Genomic DNA, 21940 nt, shown 5'->3' with positions numbered 1-21940 from the left:
CTAACTCGCAGGTTTAGTGACTGAAAGCTCTCAGACCAATGAAAACTATTACTGCTGATTACTGTTGCCTGTCAGCATGAAGTTCCTTTAAAGTTACATTATATGACATCACAAGTGCTCCAAATAACTTTAAGTTTCTTTGTTGGCAGTCCCTTTTTTTCTTTTAATGCATATATTTTAATTTGAAACTCTTCTGTTTATTGTTTATTTGCTACTTTTGTAAAGCACTTTAAGTTGACTTTCTCGCAGGAAAAGGGGGATTTAAATGTGTCATCATTCAAATAATGAGTAACTTAGGCCCGGCTCCTGAATGCTTTCTTTCTTTTCTGACGTCCGGCATATTTATAATTCTGACAATTTTCCATGAGTGTGCAGTATTTCAAAAACAAATGCAGTTGTTTTCTCAGAAACTACATCCTCGCGCGTGTAAACCACGAAAGCCCAGAACAAACCAGCCCTTTGAACGGACCGTTAGCCGCGGAGCCTCCTCGTATTAATCTCCTTCGCTGTGTAATAAGTGAATTAGTGGGATGTAGAAGATGATGTATGACGAAGGCTGGCACGTCTGGAACCTGCTGTAAATCCACATGCCTCAGCCACTTAATAATGTGGCCAGAGACCTCCTGGCATCATTCTTGGCTGTATCCATTGACAACCTGAAAACAATAAATCTTCTGGCGCTCCCAGTTGTTGCTGTTAAGTCATTTATTTCATGAAAACATCTGCATTAAAATGCTTTGTGAAAAAAAAAAAAAAAAAAAAAAAAAGCTCCAGCTCATTTCAGAAAGGGATTTCTGGAAGACGCCGCCTGCAACATGATACACTGAGCGAGACAAAAAAGGTGAAATTTAGAAAAAAAGAGATTATTCAGCCCGTGTCAGAATGTGGCATGTCATTTGCATAGGCTCAGAGACACTTCCACACATTTAGCAATGTTTTCTGCCGCGTGATAATGGTTTTGTATAATCGGTCTTCTATAAAAGGTAATTAAGTGCGTTCAGTGGGAGCATAACATTAGCATTAGTTAGACTGAGTGCCACTGTGACTTTTTAGCATCTCTCTCAGGTTTTTTTTTGGGGGGGGACAAAATCCCAAACATCCTGTCCGTTTTCTCGCTAAACGAGTTTTTCATCACAGAAAAAGATGTTTTGGCTTATTTAATGCAAGAGGAATTTTCTTTTTATACCCGAGCGAGACGACCCACGGTGCAGTAAATCACATCCAGGAAACTGTAAAAAAAAAAAAGAAAAAAAAAGAAATCATTGGAGTTTTCCAGCAGATTTCGACAGTGTTATCGCTGCACTTGTGTGTGCCGCGTCCTTCTAACTTTTCCCATACGTCAGATGCCTCCAACCCCCCCACCACACCACACCACACCACACCACAACAGCTGGCGTCTCAGCGAGGGTCCCTGACGCTACACTGCCACCCCTGCCTTTCAGCGTGGATCATGTCTTGTGGTGTCAGGGGCCCCTAATGGCCCCTCATAGAAAGAAAAATAAAATGCTACAAAGTCGACCTAAAATACAAGCACGTCCAGACGACGAGGTATTAAATCTCTGTCTGTCAGACACGTGAACAATATAGCATGGAAATGGTATAAATAAACATTTCCATATGTATTTTTTGTAAGTAGGATACGTGTCAAAATTACACATGATTCTGAATTACACATGTAAGTTTTCAAACATAAAAAGAGTTGTATCACAAATTCAGTTTGTGGCTTTTATAAGACATCACAGCCACAGTTAAACCAGCAAAATAATTGTTTTCATGCACGGATTAAAGGAGCAATGTGTAGTTTTGGTAAGACATTTTAATCAAAATAAAAAGATCCTCATTAACTGATTTTTTTTATGTCTAAACAAACTCTCTTTGTTTCCATGACAGAACAAACTGACCTTAAAGGACATCACAACTTCATACTGTTTTACTTTGTTTATATGTGGCGGACCCTGCCACCTTTCTAGCGTCGAATAGTCTCCTGGGGAACCTATTTTCCTCTGAGAACAGCTTGTTTATTCAGTTATGGGAAAAATAAAAATAAAAATTATATTCCTGAGTTTGTATCATCACCTCGTTAATCTATAGATTCTGACTTCGAATTTCTTCTCCCAAAACTACATAGTGCCCCTTTAATTCTCCTTGTGTGCCTTTCAACAAAAAAAAAAAAAACACTCCCTGCCTGAATGATCTGCCTCATTTTCCCTGTGACAAATAGTCAAACAACTGGGCTCCGTTTTTTCTTCCAGAATGAGAGGTTAAAACACGAGTCCCTCCCGGCCGTCTCAAAAAACACACACAAAAAAAAAACCATGACAGGATCCGGATAGCTCCTCCAAATCCTTGATGGAAAACAAGTGGGCAACAGTTTAAAAAAAAAAAAAAAAAAGCAAACCCAAGAGGATCCTTATTTGCGATCCAAAAAAATCCGAGGCCATGTTTGTCTGTGTGATTGAAAACACCAGGCTGTAACTGTCTCCCCCACACAGTGTTGTTTAAAAAAAAAGAGAGAGAAATTCTTACCGGCTGATTTACAGTCACTTGCTCTAATAGAGGCCTGCAGTGAGCTGCTGAGGTTGTCATGTGGCAGACTGGAGCCTGAGTGATACTCTGATGCGATAAAAAATAAAAAAAAAGGTCAAATCTATGACATACCAGCTGCAGTTTTACCCAACTCTGAGTGAGAGCAGAGCAGACAGACACTGAGTGAGGTGATATCTGGTTCAATGTGATCAAATTATGGCAGCAGAAGGTCAAAAAAGCGGAGTGGATCACCCTTTTCCTCTCAGACGTTTTTATAATATTCCCCCCTCCCTTTTCCCCCTCAGTTTGCTTGAATCAAACTACAGTTTTGTTATTTATTTATTTATTTTTATTTTTTCCAACTGGCTGTGAAATGTGCTGACTAGCTGTCAGTCACGTCCAGAAGACAGCCCGTGGTAAAAGATCTAAACTGACCTGTGGTGAACTTACTTGCGCGCTGCGTTCTTTTTCTTTGTGTGTGTGTGTGTGTGTGTATGTGTGTGTGTTGTGTGTGCTGCCTGTCAGACTCTGTAGGACCCAGCGGAAAACTCGCCCCCCCTCTCTCCCACCACCCCTCCCCAACCGGGAGGGAGCCGGAGCGAGAGAGGGAGAGAGGGAGAAAGCTGAGTGGAGAGGAGACGCTCTCAGATCAGTCAGTGGCTTCATGGAGTTATGTACCTCTGATCCGCCGCCATGGATTGCAATCCGCGATCGCTCCTTTTCATTTTACCCCTTTTATTGTCCTGCGTCGTCCCCGCGTTCACCATCATCTACCCCCCCAATGAAGGTAAGGGGACTCTCTTTCTCTCTGTCTGTCTGCGGACATGTGTGTTTATGTCTGTATGCGTGCGCGCCCGTGTGTGTGTGTGTGCGTGCGTGTGAGCGGTGCGCCACGGCACACGTCGCGCACAGTGCCCGTGCGCTCGCCGCTGGACTTGCTCCTGTTCCCCCCCACCACCACAAAAATAAAAAAATACGAAGAAGACAATTTAAAAGACGCGTGAAGGTGACACCCGGGAGATGTTAATCACCGAGAGGACAGAAATGACACAGTAACTTGAAAGTGGGAGCCAAACAAGGCAGACTGACTGTAGAATCCCGCGATCGAGGCGGTTAATAGTTTTTTTTTTTTTTCTTAATGTATTTATTTAAATGAACCTGAACCGACGGTGTTAAAAAAAAAAGAAGCTCCCACAGTAAAGTTGATCCAGGAGCTGCTCCCGATGTCTTGCGTTTCATCCAAGAATCCATTTGGGGGTAGACGCCCCGCTCCGGCTCTCCAGCCACGCCGATTTAAAGGCAATAAATAGAAGATGAGCGCAATCGCACAGTGCGTAAAAAAAAAAAAAGTGTCTCTTTCTTTTATGGGTCTGACCTGAATACATCCACACAAAAAGAGTTGACATGTGGGCTGCTGAGGGGGGAACCGCGTGAAACTGTGCGTGTGTTTTCCTTTCACGAACGTGTTTCAAATCATGTCTCATTAAAAGAGAGAGAGGACTTAACCCCTTTCTTATTCTCAACGCGAGTCTCGCTCGTAGCATGTGGCGATATTTTGAAAAAAAAAAAAAAAAAGAAGAAGAAAGAAGGAAAAGAAATCGCAGACTGATCCACGGTCAGATCGGTCGCTTTTCTGCTGCGCCTGGAGCGAGTGAACCAGCCTCTCCTCCTCTCCGAGCCACTCAGATCAGCTTCAACTTTCTTCGAACACTCAAACAAAAGAGTAAAAAAACAAACAAACAAAAAACATCATCATGGCCACCTTCACCTCCTGCAGTTATTACTTGTCAAAGTTGAGAAATGAGTGTCGCACACGTGCTGAAGGGGCAGCTGAGATCTGCAAAGGTTAAAACTGTCCACAGGGTGGGGTGGAGGTGGGTGGGGGGGACATACATGTGGGTCACACTCTGTAACGGGTCACTCTGATTCCCCTTTAACAAATACAACGAATTAATACAATTACTGACTCGATAGATCTGATTACAAGGAGGAGACAAAAGGCTCTAACGCTGGTGTGAGTGATTTAAACCTTAACGCCGATAAAGTCATTAAATGAAGCCTTCCGTGGGCGTAATCTGGGCTCCTCTGGCGATCCAGTGTAGAGAGACGGACAGGTGAGGTAATGAAATGTACCTGATGATCCCTGTGACTCACACGAAGACAGCGAGGAAAAGTAACGAGAAAAGAAGAGAAAAATAGCAGCTCGCCCTGACGATGGAGGACGAGTTGGGAGAGTTTGGGGTGCGAAGGCCAGAAGAAACCCGTCAGAGTGAGTCCAAGACTGCGCTGTTTCTTCTTCTACACCGCTGATGTGACCGACGAGAAGATCACGAAGAAGATGTGATACTAACTTTAACCTCCAACAACGCCGTTTTATCGTCTTCTGGGCGAAAATCGTCCTGGTCGGCAGCAGTTTTCTTTTTTATTTGTGCGCGTCGCCAGTGTGTCAGACAAAGATCGTATATATCGCAGATCAGAAAAGTGACTTTTATTTAAAAAAACAAAAAACAAAAACAAAAAACAAAAAACTGGACCTGAAAGCACGAGTGGACGAAACATAATCAAAGTGGCTGTGTTGTCCTGTGAAATCTCTCTCCTGTGCGTCTGTAAACTGCCTCAAAACTTGGTTACACACACACACACACACACACACACACACACACACACACATATATATATATATATATATATATATATATATATATATATATATATATATATATATATATATATATATTTATATATATATATATATATATAGTCAGGATCGAAGTTTATCGAGATTTAAAAGCTGATGGAAGTTTGTTATCAGAACACTGCAAAAAGAAAAAAGAAAAACAACAACTAACACACACCACCCTGACAGAACGTACAATATGATAAGTGTGTGTGTGTGTGTGTGTGTGTGTGTGTGTGTGTGTGTGTGTGTGTGTGTGAGAGAGAGCGAGAGAGAGAGAAATAGGTGGAAAAAAGAGAGGTAAATCACGTCCCTGGTTTACAAGTTCGTATGAAGCAAAAGCAACAAAGCAAAAAAAAAAAAAAAGTGCAGAAGTTCAAATATGAAAACAAACAAACAAAAAAAATCGACCATTTCAATTAGAATTCACCTTCTCAACACATGAATCTGCCAGAGAGTGTCAGTATCGAGCCGCTCCGTCTCCACATTGTATAGATAGATCCATATAGACAGATCTGAGCCTGTAATAACGCACTCTGAGCTGCTACAAAGCTTTTTATTTTCACTGTCGATGCGAATGCTTCTGCTCCTCAGACTGACTGGGCTCCAGCTTCCGGAGACGATCATCAAAATCAAATAAGAATGAATCGTTGTCTGATGCAGATCAGGCTGGGAGCACACAAAACTCAAACTCAGAGTTACAAACTGACAGACGAGGAGAAGAGTTTTTTTTTTTTCCTTTTTCTACTTGTGGAATAAAAATAAATGAAACTACACTTTTATTGTGATCAGAGCCGCGTGTGTGACCGGTTAACTAGCAGGTTAAATAGTCACTAAACGTGTCTCCGTTTTAATTTCTTCTAGTTTATGATTAGACGAAATAACAAACCACAGTAACTTTTTTATTTTTTAGTTTCTGTCACTCAGCTCAAATGGTTTCATGTTGTCCTCCCTGGTGTTCGTGTTCACGACTAAAGGATGAATTCAGTTTTTTTTTATTATTTCCGTGCCGACAGGCTGCAGATGATCAGATCCAGCCTGTGAGCTTGTTTTTTTGTTTTTTCTTTCTTTCTTTTTTTTAAACATCGATGTTCATAACATGATCTGCGGGAAATCCGCTGACAGATTTCCTCAGGCTCCTAATAAATTAAGGAATTAATTAAATTCTTACAACTTGTGGACTTTATGGGACTTCAAGCGCGTCAACATCAGAACAGGGACAACATTTTCAAGGGAAACAAACCTCAGTGATGGAAATCTTGTGCTAGTTTATTATTTTCCTGTTCTTTTATAAAGAAACCAGAAGTTTGGTCACATTTCTTGCAACCTTCTCTCAAATCTCGGCCACATTTCTTTATTTTATTTTATTTTTCAGCAGCGTGTGCTGGGTGTGTAACTTCCATTAAGTCGTATTGAACTCGTGCAAAACTTTTTTTGGGGGAAAGTTTTAATGAAACACAGAAAACCTCTGAGAAAATCACAGAAGGGGCGCGGATCAATTTTCACTTTCTTTTAGATATTGTTTTAAAAAAAAATGTATAATTTCCGTTATAAAATCGAAACGAGGAAAAAGAAAGTTTTCTCTGGATGCGGCGCAGTTTGCGTGGTTGCGCGGTGTGATGTCGGCCCGCTGCGGGGCGCCGGGAGGCCTCCGGTATTTTTAGCCGGCGGTGGGGAGGCTTGGCCCGGGGAGCACCGACGCCGCGGTCCCGCTGGGACGGACGGACTCTTGTGAGCGATGGTACCTTTCAAAAGGTGCTGGAAACGTGCTCACACGCAGCCTGCCCCTCCTTTAAAAATACACCCCTCTCTCTCTCTTTCTCTCTCTCTACCTCTACCAGGCCTGTAGTCATGTGCGTAAACACTGAGCTGAGGACTGAGGAGTGAGATCTTCAGTTTTACAGCATGTGTTTTGGGGATTCGGAGTTGGATGTGAAACACACGGTTTGTGTTTGAGAGTGTAGAAATATAAGATTATACAAGCTGGATCTGCACAGGAGGGCTGTGTGTCTTTATGTGAGTTGAAGTATCTGTGTGTATGTGAGAGAGAGAGGGATATAAGGTTTAGGAATAGAAGAGGAACAGAAGAAAGAAAGAAAGAAAGAAAGAAAGAAAGAAAGAAAGAAAGAAAGAGGAATGGGGGCAGAGGGGCTGGGCGAGCAGCAGCAGCAGCATCAGACAGAGCGACTCTGCACTTGAATAATTCATAATGGGAGGTGAACACTTCACCCTTTAACACAGACACAAGTCGCCCTGCTCTTGCCTGCACTGCGGCCTGCCAGCCTCCAGCACGTTTCCTCCCAGAGCCGGGGCTGCAGGGAGCGAGAGAGACAAAGCCCTCTCTCCGACCGGGTTCGCCACCGGATCGGAGATATTCGAGGCACAACTTTTCTATCCCCACCCTGTTTCTCGCTCTGCCTCCTGTCCAGACGGGGAGTGTGTGTGTCTCTCTTTCTCTTTCTCTTCCATGTGTTGATTCTGGACCCTCTTGTCTTGTCTTGTCCTGACTGACTGACTGACTGACAGCTCCTCCATCTTCTTTTTAATTGTGTCCGTGTCCTCCGCTGGAAGGATTTGAATTCCGGCGTACATCTGCTGTGAATCGGGTTTCCCCTCATCATATTTTACTGGAAGTGAGGAGGGGGGGAGGAGGAGTGTAGCTGCTGCTGAACGTCCAACTTAGCTGTTGAATTATGAGAATGCACACATCAAAAATAAGACGCCCCGTGGATCTTTCGCTGTTAATATTTCAACATATGCTTGTGCCGAGGCGAGTGAAAGTGGTCCTGGGTATGAAGGGGGGGGGTGTTCATTGGATCTACTGAGTGATGATACAATAGATCATCCATCAGCACCATCCACCACCACTCCCACCCCCCCAAATAAAAATCTATGTGTTCCCTTCAGCTCATGGTGAAAAACTCCCACTTCCGTTTCACCAGGGGTCAGAGTGTGTGTGTGTGTGTGTGTGCGTGTGTGTGTGGGCGTTTCACATATCGATTCACCTGTTTCCACCTCTGTGATGTTTTTTGCTCCCTCCCAGACAGCCCCGGCTCGGTTTAGCTATTAATACTCCTAGTTCCCGTTTAGAGGCACTCCCTGATGGGGCAGGGGCTATATGCTTGGCTGACGCTAGCTTGCTAACCGACTGTGTGTGTGTGTGTGTGTGTGTGTGTGTGTGTGTGTGTGTGTGTGAGAGAGAGAGAGAGAGAGAGACTACGAAAGACTGTCAGCAAACGTTGCTCCCTTTTTTTTTGTGCCCAGCTGGAGTGCGCATGTGCGGGAATATGTGAATGTTTTTCGACACACACTGTACTGTGTATGCGTGTGTGTGTGTGTGTGAACGCTTTCATTCGATGTGCGTTCACTTCAGCACAAAGATGTGTGTTTACTCCACCAGGTTTTTTGTTGGCTGTGCATCCTTTTTGCTGCAATCTGGTGTTTTTTTTTTCCCTCCCCTCACCCGTACGCACAGTGTTTATGCATGGCTTTTGTGAGTCTGTGTGAGTCTGTGTGTGTGTGTGTGTGTGTGCTGCCTATCCCTCCCCTCCACCCACCCCAAGCCAAGTGCAGCTGGAGGGGGCTTTTTTTTTTTTTTTTCCTCTCCCCCTCCTGTGATATGAGAGCCGTCTAATTTTCTGCTCTCAAATTCCCCCGCTCGGCTCGATTGGAGTGGTGGGCTCGGCTCGTTGAGAAATGTAAATTGGAAGCAATGGCCCTGGATGCTGAGCTGCTATTATCTGACATGAACAGATAGCTTCATTAGACTCTAATAGGAATGTGTCTACTGCCACTCAACTGGATGAGTGGCTTAGCGTGGCTGCAGCTCAGGTGATCCCTCCGTTTACTGGCCTCTTTCAGCCCGGAATGTGATAAGAAGTCTCCCCTCCGCGTGTAGTCTTCCTCCATCTCTTCTCCTCCTGTTTGGCTGATAGCTATCAGACTCTGCCTGGAGAGAGAGAGAGAAAAAATTATGATTTCCATCTCAACCTTTATTTGAGTGTGAAACAACAATTAGTTTCCCAGAGCGGCGAAATCACTCCCCCCCCCCCCCGAACATTTCCGTTTACACTCCTTGTGAGGGGTAAATTTTGCTTGACTAAAACGGTTTTTCGCGGCGCTGACCCACAAACGCTCCCTTTGACTGTCTTTGGAGATGCCTTGCGCTCTCGCTGGAGCTCTGAATGGGAGAATACAGGGAGATTGTATTGCTCATATTTTCACAGTGAATAGAGTTACAGCTGCAGGGCCTGACTGCACTGCTGCTTCACTTTGTTGTGTGCGTGCGCTCGCTCCAGTGTGTGTGTGTGTGTGTGTCGAGCTGTGGACTGATCTGCTCTCAGCAGGATGGGAAAGAGGCAAAACTTAAAGGAGGAGACCGTCGGAGCAAGGCAGCTTTATTGTTCGATTTACTTTAGATGGCCATTCATCCTCTGGTTTTTCATGCAGATCACTCAGCAACATGGAAAGTCATGATGATGAGGTCAAAATGTGGAAAGGAAACGACATAAATGATTAATCTGAATGATTTGAACCCCAAAAAGCTCTGAATTAAACAGTTTTTGAAAGTAAAGTTTTGTGTTTTTTGCTGAATACAAAAAAAAGGGAGAAAATACCACACAGCTATAAATTGCGCGCAAATAAGAGTCTTCTTCACCACTGTTGTAACACCATTGTGCACTTCTGCCCACAACTTTAATTTGTTCTTCCTCAGCAGCGTTGCACGACAACAGCAATTTAAAATTTAACTTAAAGGGACTCTAAGGGACTTGTGTGTTGTGCTGGAAGTTCGGTCGTTCATTTATGTTAGCAGCCTTCCGTTTCCTCACTATCCTCAGCTAATGCGGCTGTGCTCCAAAATCAGTCATTCACAAAGAAATGGTTACATTAAGTCCATTTAAAATAAACGTTTACATGAATATTGCTCATATAACTCATTTCTATTATTTTTATTTCTTAGCTCTATAAACTTGCTTTTTGTTATTTTATTTGGAGTGGAAGTACTCCCAAGCTTGTGTTAGGTCATAAAGGACTTCTACGTAGTTTTGGAAAAGAAATCTAAACTCAGAATAATATATATGTACTCTATGTCTGCGTGTACAATACAATATATATAGATCCCTGATATTCTCTTCTAACAAAAATTTCTTCTCAAAACCTACGTAGTGCACCTTTTATAGAAACTGGTGCCCGTGACATTTTGACTTGGGGGGATCCGTAGAGCATCCGTAGAGCATCCGTAGAGCATCCGTAGAGCATCCGTAGAGCGTAAGACTGCCTCCACCTTCCCCTCACCAAAAACTATGGTCTGCACTGACAGCTGTACACCCATGTGTTCACACTAACAACAGAAACGATCGCGGCTCATTTTTCTGTACATGAAGTAGATTTTGTGTTTTCATAATCAAGTTGGCTAACAGGAGTTCATGAACGCTTGGAGAATCTGTTTGTCCGTGCGCAATAACCGTACTTACTGATTTGCTGACACGGCTGCTGGTCTGACATCACATAAAATGAAACTCTTTCACCGACCCATGTACCATCAAGCTAATGGAGCGCTTTGTCTTACTTTTCCTCCCTTTTCTTACATCTTTATAACGCATCTAGTTTCTGTTTGTTCTTCATTACGAATAGATTCACTAATCATTTTGTTTCACTCGCTTCTGAAACTGGCGATCGGACGTCACCTGGTGTACCTGGGGACAGTCCAGCCACCGTTGCGTCGCTTGGAAGAGCGAGGGGTCAAATGGGTGGACAGAAAACAAACGCTTCCTGTAGCAATTTTTAGAAACGCTGGCTCTGCTTTGGTTCAGTGTCTCTCCTGGATACCTGCGCTGTAGCCAGTCCACCTCGCCAACCTCTGCTTTGATGCCTCATGCAAGAAGACACGAAAAGCCGGCTCTCTCTGTTGGTTAGCAGAGGATACGGGTAGTGTGTGTGTGTGTGTGTGTGTGTGTGTATGTGTAAGTGTGTGGCAGCTGAGTAAATAGAGTCACGATCAGTGCTTGAGGTTGGTGATCCCTCCTCCGGGATTAGATGAAGGCTAATTGGGGCTAACAAGGACTAGACACTCATATGTTCCCTTTGTTTTCTCTCTCTTCCCCACCACAGTCAACCTGTTAGACTCCAAAGCAAGCCAAGGGGAGTTAGGATGGATTTCCTACCCGTCGCATGGGGTGAGTAACCTCTATCTCTGTGTTTAGCCTCATCACGTCTGAATGTGCCGACATATTGAGAGACAGATCCACCCCAAAAAATACACACACACACACACAAAAAACTGGATGTGGGATTCAGGCCCTCGCCACATGAAATCAGGATTTTCAAACTCCTGCGGTTCTCACTATGTGATGTTGACCCAATGAGCCAAGTGCAGATTAACCCACTTTTTCTTTAGACGTTTTTTTTTTTCCTTTTTTTTTCTTTTTTTTTTTGGTCCATTCTCCGTCTCACAGGTTAAGAGGTTAAGCATTCGGAGCTCGCCATATGGCCAAGATGCTTAAGGGAAAATGTATTGCGTGTATGTCCTGGTGTTTAAAGAAAGATTAAGGCATTAAGGGATTTTAAGGTTGTAGGCACAAGGAATGTCGACGGGCTTACCCCTCTGTAGTAAATATCCACATTAACAACAGAGACAGATATTTTGCTGCCGCTGCATGTAAACATCGTAATTCCATTGTTGAAAAATTCACTTGTGCGTCCATCTGTTCTTGATTGTAAACACGCCCCGCCTCATTCTGTCGGTCACACGAGCTTTAATGCCCGTCTCCTAACACACATTTTTCAAGTTCATGCGTGACAAAAATTCAGAAAAAAAAAAAAAAAAAAAAATCTGCTTCTGGATTTAAACCTCCGTTGTGATACTTCCCAACATATTGCAACTAGGGCTGTGCACCATTAGCAGACTAGTCAATTGAAAGTCGCTACCCTCGCTTGAAAATGGCGTTGAAAAAATTCTGGCACATTATCTCAACATAATTGGTTATGTTACAGTTTTTTTTTCCATTAATTGTTATATATTAACTTTTATTTAGTGAGTTCTCGTCATGTTTTACGATAACGTGCAATGTTCACACTGCGCGAAACATCCATCAGCAGGCTCTAAAATACGATTTGTTATTAAGGAATGTGATTAAAGTGGCACTATGTCATTTTAGAGAAGGAAAAAATAAATAGTGATAAAATAAATAGAAATAAGAAATAATACAAACTCAGAAATATTTATTTTCTCCATAACTGAATAAACAAGCTGTTCTCAGAGGAAAATAAGGTCCCCGGAACACTGTTCGAGGATAGAAAGGTGGCAGGGTCTGCCACATATAAACAGAGTAAAACAGTATGAGTCATGAAAACAAAGAGTTTCTTTATTCAGTTCAAAATTAAGTTTAAATTTCTCCCCCGAAACTACATAATGTGCCTTTAACTACAGAATTGAAATTCATGGGCACAAACCTAAAAACCTGCAAAATGTAACATACAATACTGTAGCTTTCAATGAAAAAACAAAACAAAACAAAATCAACTAGTAACGTCGCAAAAACGTAGCCCCAGTTTTCGTAAAGCGGCGTCTGCAGCCTCATCCATCAGCCTCTCTCTCTCTGCTGCCAGAGTCCCTCCGGTGGGCTCTCACTCAGTGTTTATTTGTCTAACTAGTTAGACTACTGTGCCTTGGGGGCTGGCTCGCTGACACACACACACACACATACATGCACACATATACACACACATACCACACTTCCTCCTTTTTCCTTTATTAAGTGTTAGAATTACTCCTTGGCAGTGGCTTAAGGTAATCCAGTCATTTGTTCCGTGGAGCTGCCAAACCTTGTTTCCCTCGGCCATATACAGCGCTGGCTCCGTCGCAACGCTCGGGAGTTTCTTCATGAGGTTGAACCACAATGAAAAAAATGACGCCGAAAGGGGAAAAAAAAAAAAAGCGCAGGCCGGTTGAGATGCATTTAGTCCAAAGACAATTGCAGGCTGCAGAACAATTGCGTGACCGTTCTCCCACCGAGGGGAGAGATTGATGCTGTGCTGATAGAAAGTTATTCGCGTATGAGCGGGTAGGAAAAAATGCGTGCCGATGGACGTCGGAATGTGCGATAGAAGTTCTGCAGCGAGCTCTGCTTTATTTCAAGATTGTTTGCTGCGAGTAAGTTCAGAAGAGAAAGAAAAAAAAAAAAAAAACGAGTGGTTGCACAGTTCGTAAAATAAAATAAATAAAAATGCTGCGGGGAAAAGGAAGCCAATGTCATTCTTGAAATGAGAATGACTCCGGAGAGAAAGGGACGAGGATCAAAAAGAGGTAGACAGAGAGAGAGAGAAAGGGAGGAAGAGAGGAAGAAAGAGAGGAGGAGGAGGGGGGAAGGACAGGAGAGGATGAGAGAGAGACAGGGAGGGAGAGATACTGCTGATGATCAAGTCCTCAAGGTGAATCATCTGTAATTACTCACGTCATCCACTGACTGCGCTCCGATAAGCAGCCTGCCCTGGGAGACTGCTGCTCACAAATGATTTCTCATAATGTGGCAGTGGCACTGAGCCCTCACACACACACACACACACACACACACACTCACACACGCACACACTCATTCACATTGATGGAGAGGCCGCGGCTATTGGCCTACCGAGACACAACGTGCTCCGGTCACAACAAATTAAGAGCTTAGCCTCCCCTGGATGTTCGCTCCGGAGCCACCGACGAGACTGACAAGTGTGTGTGTGTGTGTGTGTGTGTGTGTGTGTGTTTGTGAGTGCGTGTGATCCAGATATACTGTTATCTGTCGGGGAGGCAGGCTGATTGCCGAGCAGTGTCCGGGGGGCTTAGCCCCTTCACAAGACTAAAGAGTGTTAAAGATTACATTCTTGCGTGCTTTGAAAGCATTCTTCAGCAAACAAACCAACACCCCAGACACGGGCTGTGCATACAAAATAGAATTAATGGGCACATAACGAGCGAGGTCCATTTTTCATCGGGACCAACGGGGGATACGGCCGCATTGATGTTTCTGCCAGGACTGTTTCACATTAACTGTAAAAAAAAAGAGTAACATTTATGCTTAGCTAGCTGTTATTACAATGTGCGTTTTTTCATATATCCATCTGAAATGTGGAGAGAATAAAGTATTTTTAATATCAGAAAGTTTAGAAAAAGGTCACTGAAAGCCACGTTTGCCTCCGTTCAACTCACAGTCACACCAAAACTTTACTTACTTTGCAGCATTTTCAACAATAGCTTCAATTTTCTCATGCTAGAATGACACGTGTGTCAGATGTTACAGTACTCAGGTATTAAAACCAGCCACCTTAATATATTGTTTTTAAAATCACAATCCATGCATTGAAACTGACGAAATGTCTGAAAACGCTTGCAATGAGAAAAAAGGTGATAAAAAAACATATCCTGGATCCGCAGTAAAAGTTGATGGGTATTACGGCCCGACCTGCACCTTCTGTCCGAATCGCACAGAAATCCATTCAGTAGCTTTTGTGCGATCCCGTCGACAGACCAACAGATCAGTCAGCAAACGGAGACGGGTGACAATCCTGACCTCTTTGTACTTTCATTTTTAAAAGCTGCTTTCACTTACTCAGGATACCCCGGATCTGCACCAAAGGTTGATGGGCTGTATTCTGGCCTGACCCGCATCCTCCTTAAATTTTAAAAGTTGATTTTACTTTGAAAAAAAAACAGGATACTAAATTACCCAGGAAAGTGAGTGAAAAAGTTTCAAAAACTTAAAATTTAGTCTTACATTTTTCAGGTTGTTGATTTCTGTATTTCTTTTGTTTTTTAACTCAGATCCCTTTGTCAGATTTTACTGTGTGGCAGAGGTAACGAAGAAGATAAATAACATACTATATATGATAATGTACATCGTCTCATAACATATATCCTGCTTGTATATATTTAGACTTATACATTTTACAGGACTGTGCAAGTCTTTCATAAGAAGCTACGTAACAATGGCACTGACTGAACTTTTGTATTTAGATGAAGAAGCTTGACGTCTATAAAAAAAAAATAAAAAAAAATGGCAGTCACAGTGTGTTAACTCGGCACATACTGAGCGAAATAATGCGAAATATTTAACACATAGCCCACATTCCATTTCTCAGGTCTGGAGGGTGGAGGGTATATTTTGATCAGGGTCTTCTACTTCTGCAGGCTTCCTTATTTTTATCCCCCCACCTCTCAGTGTACAGACTGCTGTTTCAACTCCTTTTGTCACCCAAGGGCTCTTAAAGCTCCCCCCCCAACGCCCTGCCGCCACCCCATCTAGGAAATCAGCCCGACCAGCATAAAACGCTCTCCCCGCAAACCCCACGAAAGAGAGAGCGTACAGAGAAAAGCCCATCATAAACGAGGATTAACAGGGCAGGGCGAGTGACCGGAGAGACGAGGAGGTGGAGGGAAGAGGAAGGAGTATAAAAGTGTGTTATAGTGACATTCGTCCTGGTAAGAAAAAGCTGATGTCAACCGTCTGACTGGTAACAAGGATACAGCATGACAAAGGTTTAAACGCGACATCAAATAAGCGCGTCAGGACAAGAAATAACATCCCAGTCGTAGATCAGCCTTTCCCAAAACAATTCAAACTATCAGCCCCTTTTATAATCAAACAGCCGTGAATAACACATGTCCTACCAGCGTAACAATAACACCCCGCAGCATTATGAGTGTCGTGCCGACTTCGGAATTAATTGAAAATGAATGAATCCTTCAGCGGACGTTGCCGGCGTGTCCTTGAGCAAGGCATTAACGAGGATTAGCCGGGGCAACAAAAAAAAAAAGACTCGGAGCCGCTCGGAAACAGGAGGAAGGACGAAGAAGAGGGGAGCATTAGGGTGTCCCTTTGGTAAGACCGGCTGATGAAATGTCCTCCTCTGACTGATACGCTGCAGTTGTCGTGTCTGTGACCCCGCTGACCTCTGTGGAGCCCAGAATGTAAGCCGGCTCCGCACTTGTTGTGGGCGCTCCGGCCTTTCGATACACTCCTCTCCAGCTGTAAGGAGTATAATGGGCAGCTGTACATACGCTCTGTACTGTGTGAGCTCAGTTAACTCTCAAGATTTTATGATTATAAAGTCCATGTCCATAGACACAGAATTAAATTAAATACAGAAGAATCTCCATATATGTCGTGCTCATACGAATATTTATGCAAAGAATAAATATGAAAATTGAAAAAATAAATGAAAAATAAAGTAAAAATGTCATGATTTTTTTAAACTTCTCGCCAAACTAGGATCTTATCAGGATAGTAATTATTGTTACACTGTAGATTCAACCTTTATTCCTGTCATTAATAGAGAAGAGTCCCAGGCAAAAAAAAAAAAAAAATGAAAATGTGTTAGGTCATAATGGAAACTCCATTAATGACACTGCCTAAATGAAATAATTGTTAAAAAAAAAAAAATGAAAAGAAGAGAAAAATAGCAGTAATTGACAACCCTTGACAACAGTTTCCCCAAAACAAAGAAAAATAAATAAATAAATAAATAAATAAATAAATAAATAAATAAATAAATAAATACATGAATACATGAATAGATAGATAAAATTGGGATGAAAATTGAAAACTGCAAAAATGATGGCACCATTTTTAAACCTTGGAATAAGCAATTATGGTTCTCAATCTTGTTTCTTTAAACGCGACTACAATCTGTGTAACTGCATTGTTACCCTACACTGGCCCGTCCACTGGTCCATTAACTCCCGCTGACCTGCGTCTCTTTGAAGTGGCTGAACTGGCGTGCTGACTCGGTGACTCTGAGACGTGCCTGTTGCCGTAGCTGTAATGTCATGAGAGGATCGAGTTACCACACTCCATTTTACTGTCCCTTTTGGCCGCTTCACCTACCTACAGCACAGATCAGAGGGACCAGGGGCGAGATCACACCAAACTGTGCCCCGACTGTGACCATCGGGGGTCGGGGTCGGAGGTCACGAGGGCTGGTGTAGGGTCGAAGTGTTGTTATATATCAATTAGAGGGCGGGGAGAGGGGAGTTACACCTCCCTGGGGAGAAACAAGAAACAAGGAGGTGGCCTTTATTTATCCCGGTCGACATACATACAGATCCACGTGTTCGCTGTGGTGGCAGAGCTTCCTGCTCCTGCAGAGAGCAGAAAGCAGTAGCGGTAAAAATGTTACGTCTGGATTAAAAGGTTAAGGTCAACCAAAAATTAAAACGCAGTCATTTTCAAGACTACAAAACATTTCTGGAGCTTCACAGCTCTCCTAAACAACTGAGGTAGACGGGGCCGTGTTTTAAACATTACAAAAAAAAATACAAAAATAAAAAAGGAATAACTTAATACAGCTTATCTGGTTGATTAAAAAAGACTATTTACACCCTCGATGCACAGTCAAGCTCACTGCATTCACTTTAGACGGTGTTGGCACTAATACTGTTAGCTTAGCGGCTACAGTGAAGATTTCGTCTTCAAAACTAACTGTGTAAATAACACATTTTCATGTCAATTTGGGATCTCAGGGCTTCCCAAGAACTTGGATTACACCAGACAAGATGTGTGGAGCCATTTTTTTTTATTTTATGTTTTTATTCTGCTTTTGTCTCCATCTGCTACAGTTGTTCTGTGTGTTATCTTTTAATAATAATAATCTCAATCTTTTGTGGATAAAGACATTCTGAATGTATTTATCCTTTAATTCAGTCACTGAATTTACCATGAAGCTCTGCAGAACTGTCCGACATCGTCCCTCTCGTCTGCACAAGCTCTGATCTTGAGTCTGTGGCGGTTTATTTCTGCGGAGGCTAAAAGATTCACGGCTGCTGCGATCCCATTTCACCCCATACAAGTAATACCTGCACTACACCAAAGAGCGCGTCACTCTCTCCTGACGGATGATTTTTTGGGGGGGGATCTGGAGCCGGATAATTATCTTGGGACATTCTCTGTTTATTTCCTCGCTCTCTCTTCCCTCCTTCGTCGAGCAAGGGGACAATAAAACAGGCCCTACCTAACTAACCCAAGGAAGTGACTCGAGGTTGGAGGAGATCGTTCTTATGATGTAATGTTTGGGGATTGGGGTAGCGCCATGTAATAGATGCTATCCTCCAGAGTGGGCTCCTCACATCATAGCAGAGGTCTCATTTACTTTGGCAGAGACTAGCTCCACTCAAGTCATCTCTGTCCTCTGGGATAGGATATAGCACACCCAAAACACGCACATAGCCTACATACAGGCGCATACACCCACCCACACACACACACACACACACACACACCTGGCTTTGATTTTAGAGCCCCTTGTGTGTGTGTGTGTGTGTGTTTGTGTGTGTGCATGCGCAAACTTCAGACCCCTCCCAAAGACAGAAACAAAAACCGTCGCTTCAGATTTAGCCCAGTTTGCATCATATCGGTGGACCCGAAAGTACACAAAGGGATAAGACATGAAGCCTGCAGCTCACACAGACATCTGCTCACAGAGAACGCATAACATGAGCACACACACACACACACACACACACACACACACACACACATTAATGCAGAAACACAAACACCGTGCCCTCCACTCCTCATGGCCACTTGTTCCGTCAGAGACAAATTTTGCCCGAGTAGCTTACTTTTCAGGGTCAGGGGAAATCAAACACGGAACAATGAAATGTACCAACGATTTTCTGAATAAGCGGAGGAAGCTCTTGAAGCAACCAGACAGGGTGGGCACAATCCAGAGCAGACACTTAAGTCTGCTCCATTTACAATGTGCTCCATCCTCTGTAAATTTCTCATTAGATGGCGGAGAGGAAGAGAGAGAGAGAGAGAGAGAGAGAGTTAGAAAGAGAGGCGCAGGGCCAGTGGCAGAATACTGTGCGCTCCTTATATTTGACAGGCGATATTGAATATTTCATGTTTGCGTGGCCACAGTGCTGTTTGCCGCTGTTGCGCTGTAAATGTAAGGTACAAATTTCCCCCGTCCCCCAGAAATTACATTCATTTTGCCAAATGCAGTTTTGATTGAACATGATTGTTACATACAAAGTGTTTTGGCACCAGATACCAGGGTTTGCACCTCCTAAAACACCACAGTTAAGGCCAAGAAAAAGTTTCCCCGGGGGCGAATATAGTCAAAACATTCCGTGCACTGCTACAAGTCAGCATTGAAGCAGCGCTACGAGGCAATTTGTAGCAATTTATGTGTATTAATCACTTTTTTATTGGCCCTATGTGAGCGGATTGACCACAGGATGGGAAAAATGAGACCTCACCGTCTCTCTCAGCCTGTGGACGTTTTGTTTAAGTCGTTTAACGCTGCTGGACCGCGGGATTTTTTTTCCGCGACAGTCCGAAGGATTCGCTCTCGAGTGCCTCGTCTCTCCGCTCCGCTAGCAGAGAGCAACAGTAGCTCGCGTTAGTGGAGAAATGGAGCCTGCTAACATAAACAAACGGCTTCTAGCACAACACAGAAGTTCAACTGTTTAAAATGTCCTGTATTTACCAATTCTCTCGATCCAGAGAGACCAAGATCACTCTGTAATCACAACCAAATGCCTTGAGTGCATAAACATAACCAAACAGATAAATGAGGGGGAAATGATTACAAACTACTTATGAACATTGTGCAACTTCACTTGACACTTTCATTGAATATACTGAATAATATTTCTTTACTGGATGTACTGAACAAACAAACTTGCTTCACTTTAGTGTATATTTGCAGGACTCGCCGCCTCGTTGGCTTCTAACAGTGTTCTGAGGACCAGATCTCCCCCTGAGGCTCGTTTTCTCTCTAATGAAAATAAGTGCATTGCATTATTACCTTATTGATACTGTAAATATACACTTTATGAGCTTGGATAGCTTTTCCAAAACGGCATGGCGCCCCTTTGAGTTTCTCTCAAAACCAATTTGCTGCATTCGATTAGTGCTGTGTAAATTGTTCAGGGAGACTAAATGTAAACTGCATTCTCGTCACGGTTCTATACACGTAAGGTTCAAGTATTTAGTATTTTCACGTATCCATTTTTGGAAAGAACTCCGTACTGCATTGAGAATTTTCAGCAGGTAAAAGTTCCGTTGAGATGTCTTTTTTTTTTTCTTACCACCAGCAGCAGCAGCAGCAGCAGAGACAGATCGCATCTGCACTGAAAAACGTCAGATCCCCGGCTGTGCTGCTCTCGGTCTTGGCAGACAGACGTTTAACTCTGACAGGAAATAAATAAATATAAAAGCACGCAGCAGATTAGGATGCCTCCCTTTCATTACGTTCAAGTTAGTACATTGTCTTATCAAACCTGATGTCACCAGCATCACTAATCATGCTGGCAGGGCCGCTGCTCTGTTGTGTCAGGCTCTATCATCGAACCCGTCCGCATGTCACCACGTCGTTATTCCTGCAGATATCTGGAGTGGAGTGATTAAACACGCGGGTCGGACGAGGTGAAAATGTTAAGTTTAGATTCGGCTCTTCGTATATAGCCGCCCCCCCACTCCTGTTTCCGTCGACTCCTCCTTGTTATTGTTGGGCCCTGCGGCGCTCTGATGAATGAGGTGACGCCGAGGGGAGGCATGACGGGGGAGACTAAACACCAATGGAATCTCTCCCCGCAATTTTCCTCCTCGCTTTATCTCTCCCCTCCTCCTCCTCCTCTTCCTCCTCCTCCTCCTCCTCCTCCCTATTGCTATTTCTCAGCTCTATCTCTTCTACTTTTTCTCGACTTTTTTTTCGCCTCCCCGTCCCTCTCATTCACTCTCTCAGGGGGTGTTTCATTAACTTTACTGTGAGATGAAAAGCAAGTGGCCCATCCTTCAGCCTGAGAGCTCCTCGAAAAACGCCGGGGCACTCATAGACGTGCTTTACACCCACGCACACACACTCTCTCTCTCACACACACACGCACACACACTCAGGGACACACAAAAAACATGTAACAGAGAACCGAGACTTTCTTAGCTCGTCATTAATTTCCGTGTTGGGGTCGAGAGCACCTGCTGTGTCCGCCTGCTCGGGGACTTTAAACACTTCACATGAGCCTTATGTGAACGTATATGTGTGTGTGGGTTTATGTTTCCATTAATGCTTGTGTGAAAGGAGCGATAATTCAGTTTCCACTTACCCAGAAAGTGTTTTTTTTTTCCTTCTTTTTTTCTTCTACCCGTCTCTCTCTCTCTCTCTCTCTCTCTCTCTCTCTCTCTCTCTTTCTTTCTCTCTGAAGCTCATTCACGCACACATCTATTGTGAATTTCACAGAGAAAAAAAGAAAAAAGAAAAAAAACAAAACAGCATCCATTTACACATTTAGGGCCCATTCATTCTAATGACTGTCATTTTAATCACAATGAGCCCAGTGTTTCAGGTGTTCGCCCATTCATCAGCGCTCTGATTCAGTGTTGATTTGCCCGGACGGCGACGCCAAAAGCGCATGATCAATGAGTCTTCCCGCTGTGTTGAATTCAAAAAGGAATGACCCCGCTTTCTTTTTTCTTCTCCTCTCCTCCTCATTGCTTTCTCCCAGTGGAGGGAAAATGTAAGATAGACACGAACGTTCCTGGTATACACTCACATCTGTCTATACTTCGTAGCTTTCTTTTTGTTTTCATAGTGGATTCAGCACGTTTTTTCCTTTTCAGTAGAAGTAGTACTGTGATGCAAATAACCCAAGACTTGCAGCTTGAAAGTCCTCACTTGTAGAGAAAAAAAAAACAACAGCAAAAAAAAAAAAAAAAAAAACATGTTAGTACAAAGGGGTGGAAAAAAACACTA

General features: G+C 43.3%; 1 protein-coding gene and 1 long non-coding RNA gene across 6 annotated transcripts in view; one reads left to right on the top strand and one right to left on the bottom strand.

Moving 5' to 3' along the window:
• Window positions 1-233: 233 nt before the first annotated feature.
• Window positions 234-5077, bottom strand: LOC119025918. Its single transcript, XR_005076962.1, has 4 exons — window positions 4660-5077; window positions 2527-2613; window positions 1187-1229; window positions 234-823 (listed from the first exon to the last, which is right to left on the bottom strand). It is a non-coding gene; the product is annotated as an uncharacterized LOC119025918 (long non-coding RNA).
• Window positions 3117-21940, top strand: part of epha3 (eph receptor A3) — a 111549-nt gene continuing 92725 nt past the window's right edge. Inside the window, exons 1-3 of one of the 5 annotated variants that reach the window (XM_037109945.1) lie at window positions 3117-3313; window positions 11315-11379; window positions 21693-21704. In XM_037109945.1, coding sequence (XP_036965840.1) covers window positions 3220-3313; window positions 11315-11379; window positions 21693-21704 — 171 coding nt within the window. In that variant the 5' untranslated portion in view covers window positions 3117-3219. Of the gene's footprint in view, window positions 3314-4437; window positions 4796-11314; window positions 11380-21692; window positions 21705-21940 lie in introns of those variants that run through there. The other 4 variants (XM_037109943.1, XM_037109946.1, XM_037109944.1 and 1 more) reach the window with 4 other exon arrangements.

Source organism: Acanthopagrus latus, chromosome 9, assembly GCF_904848185.1.
Source record: "Acanthopagrus latus isolate v.2019 chromosome 9, fAcaLat1.1, whole genome shotgun sequence".
NCBI classification, from domain to species: Eukaryota; Metazoa; Chordata; class Actinopteri; order Spariformes; family Sparidae; genus Acanthopagrus; species Acanthopagrus latus.
Note: the sequence above shows the minus strand (reverse complement) of the source record. Positions and strands in the feature narration are given on the sequence as shown.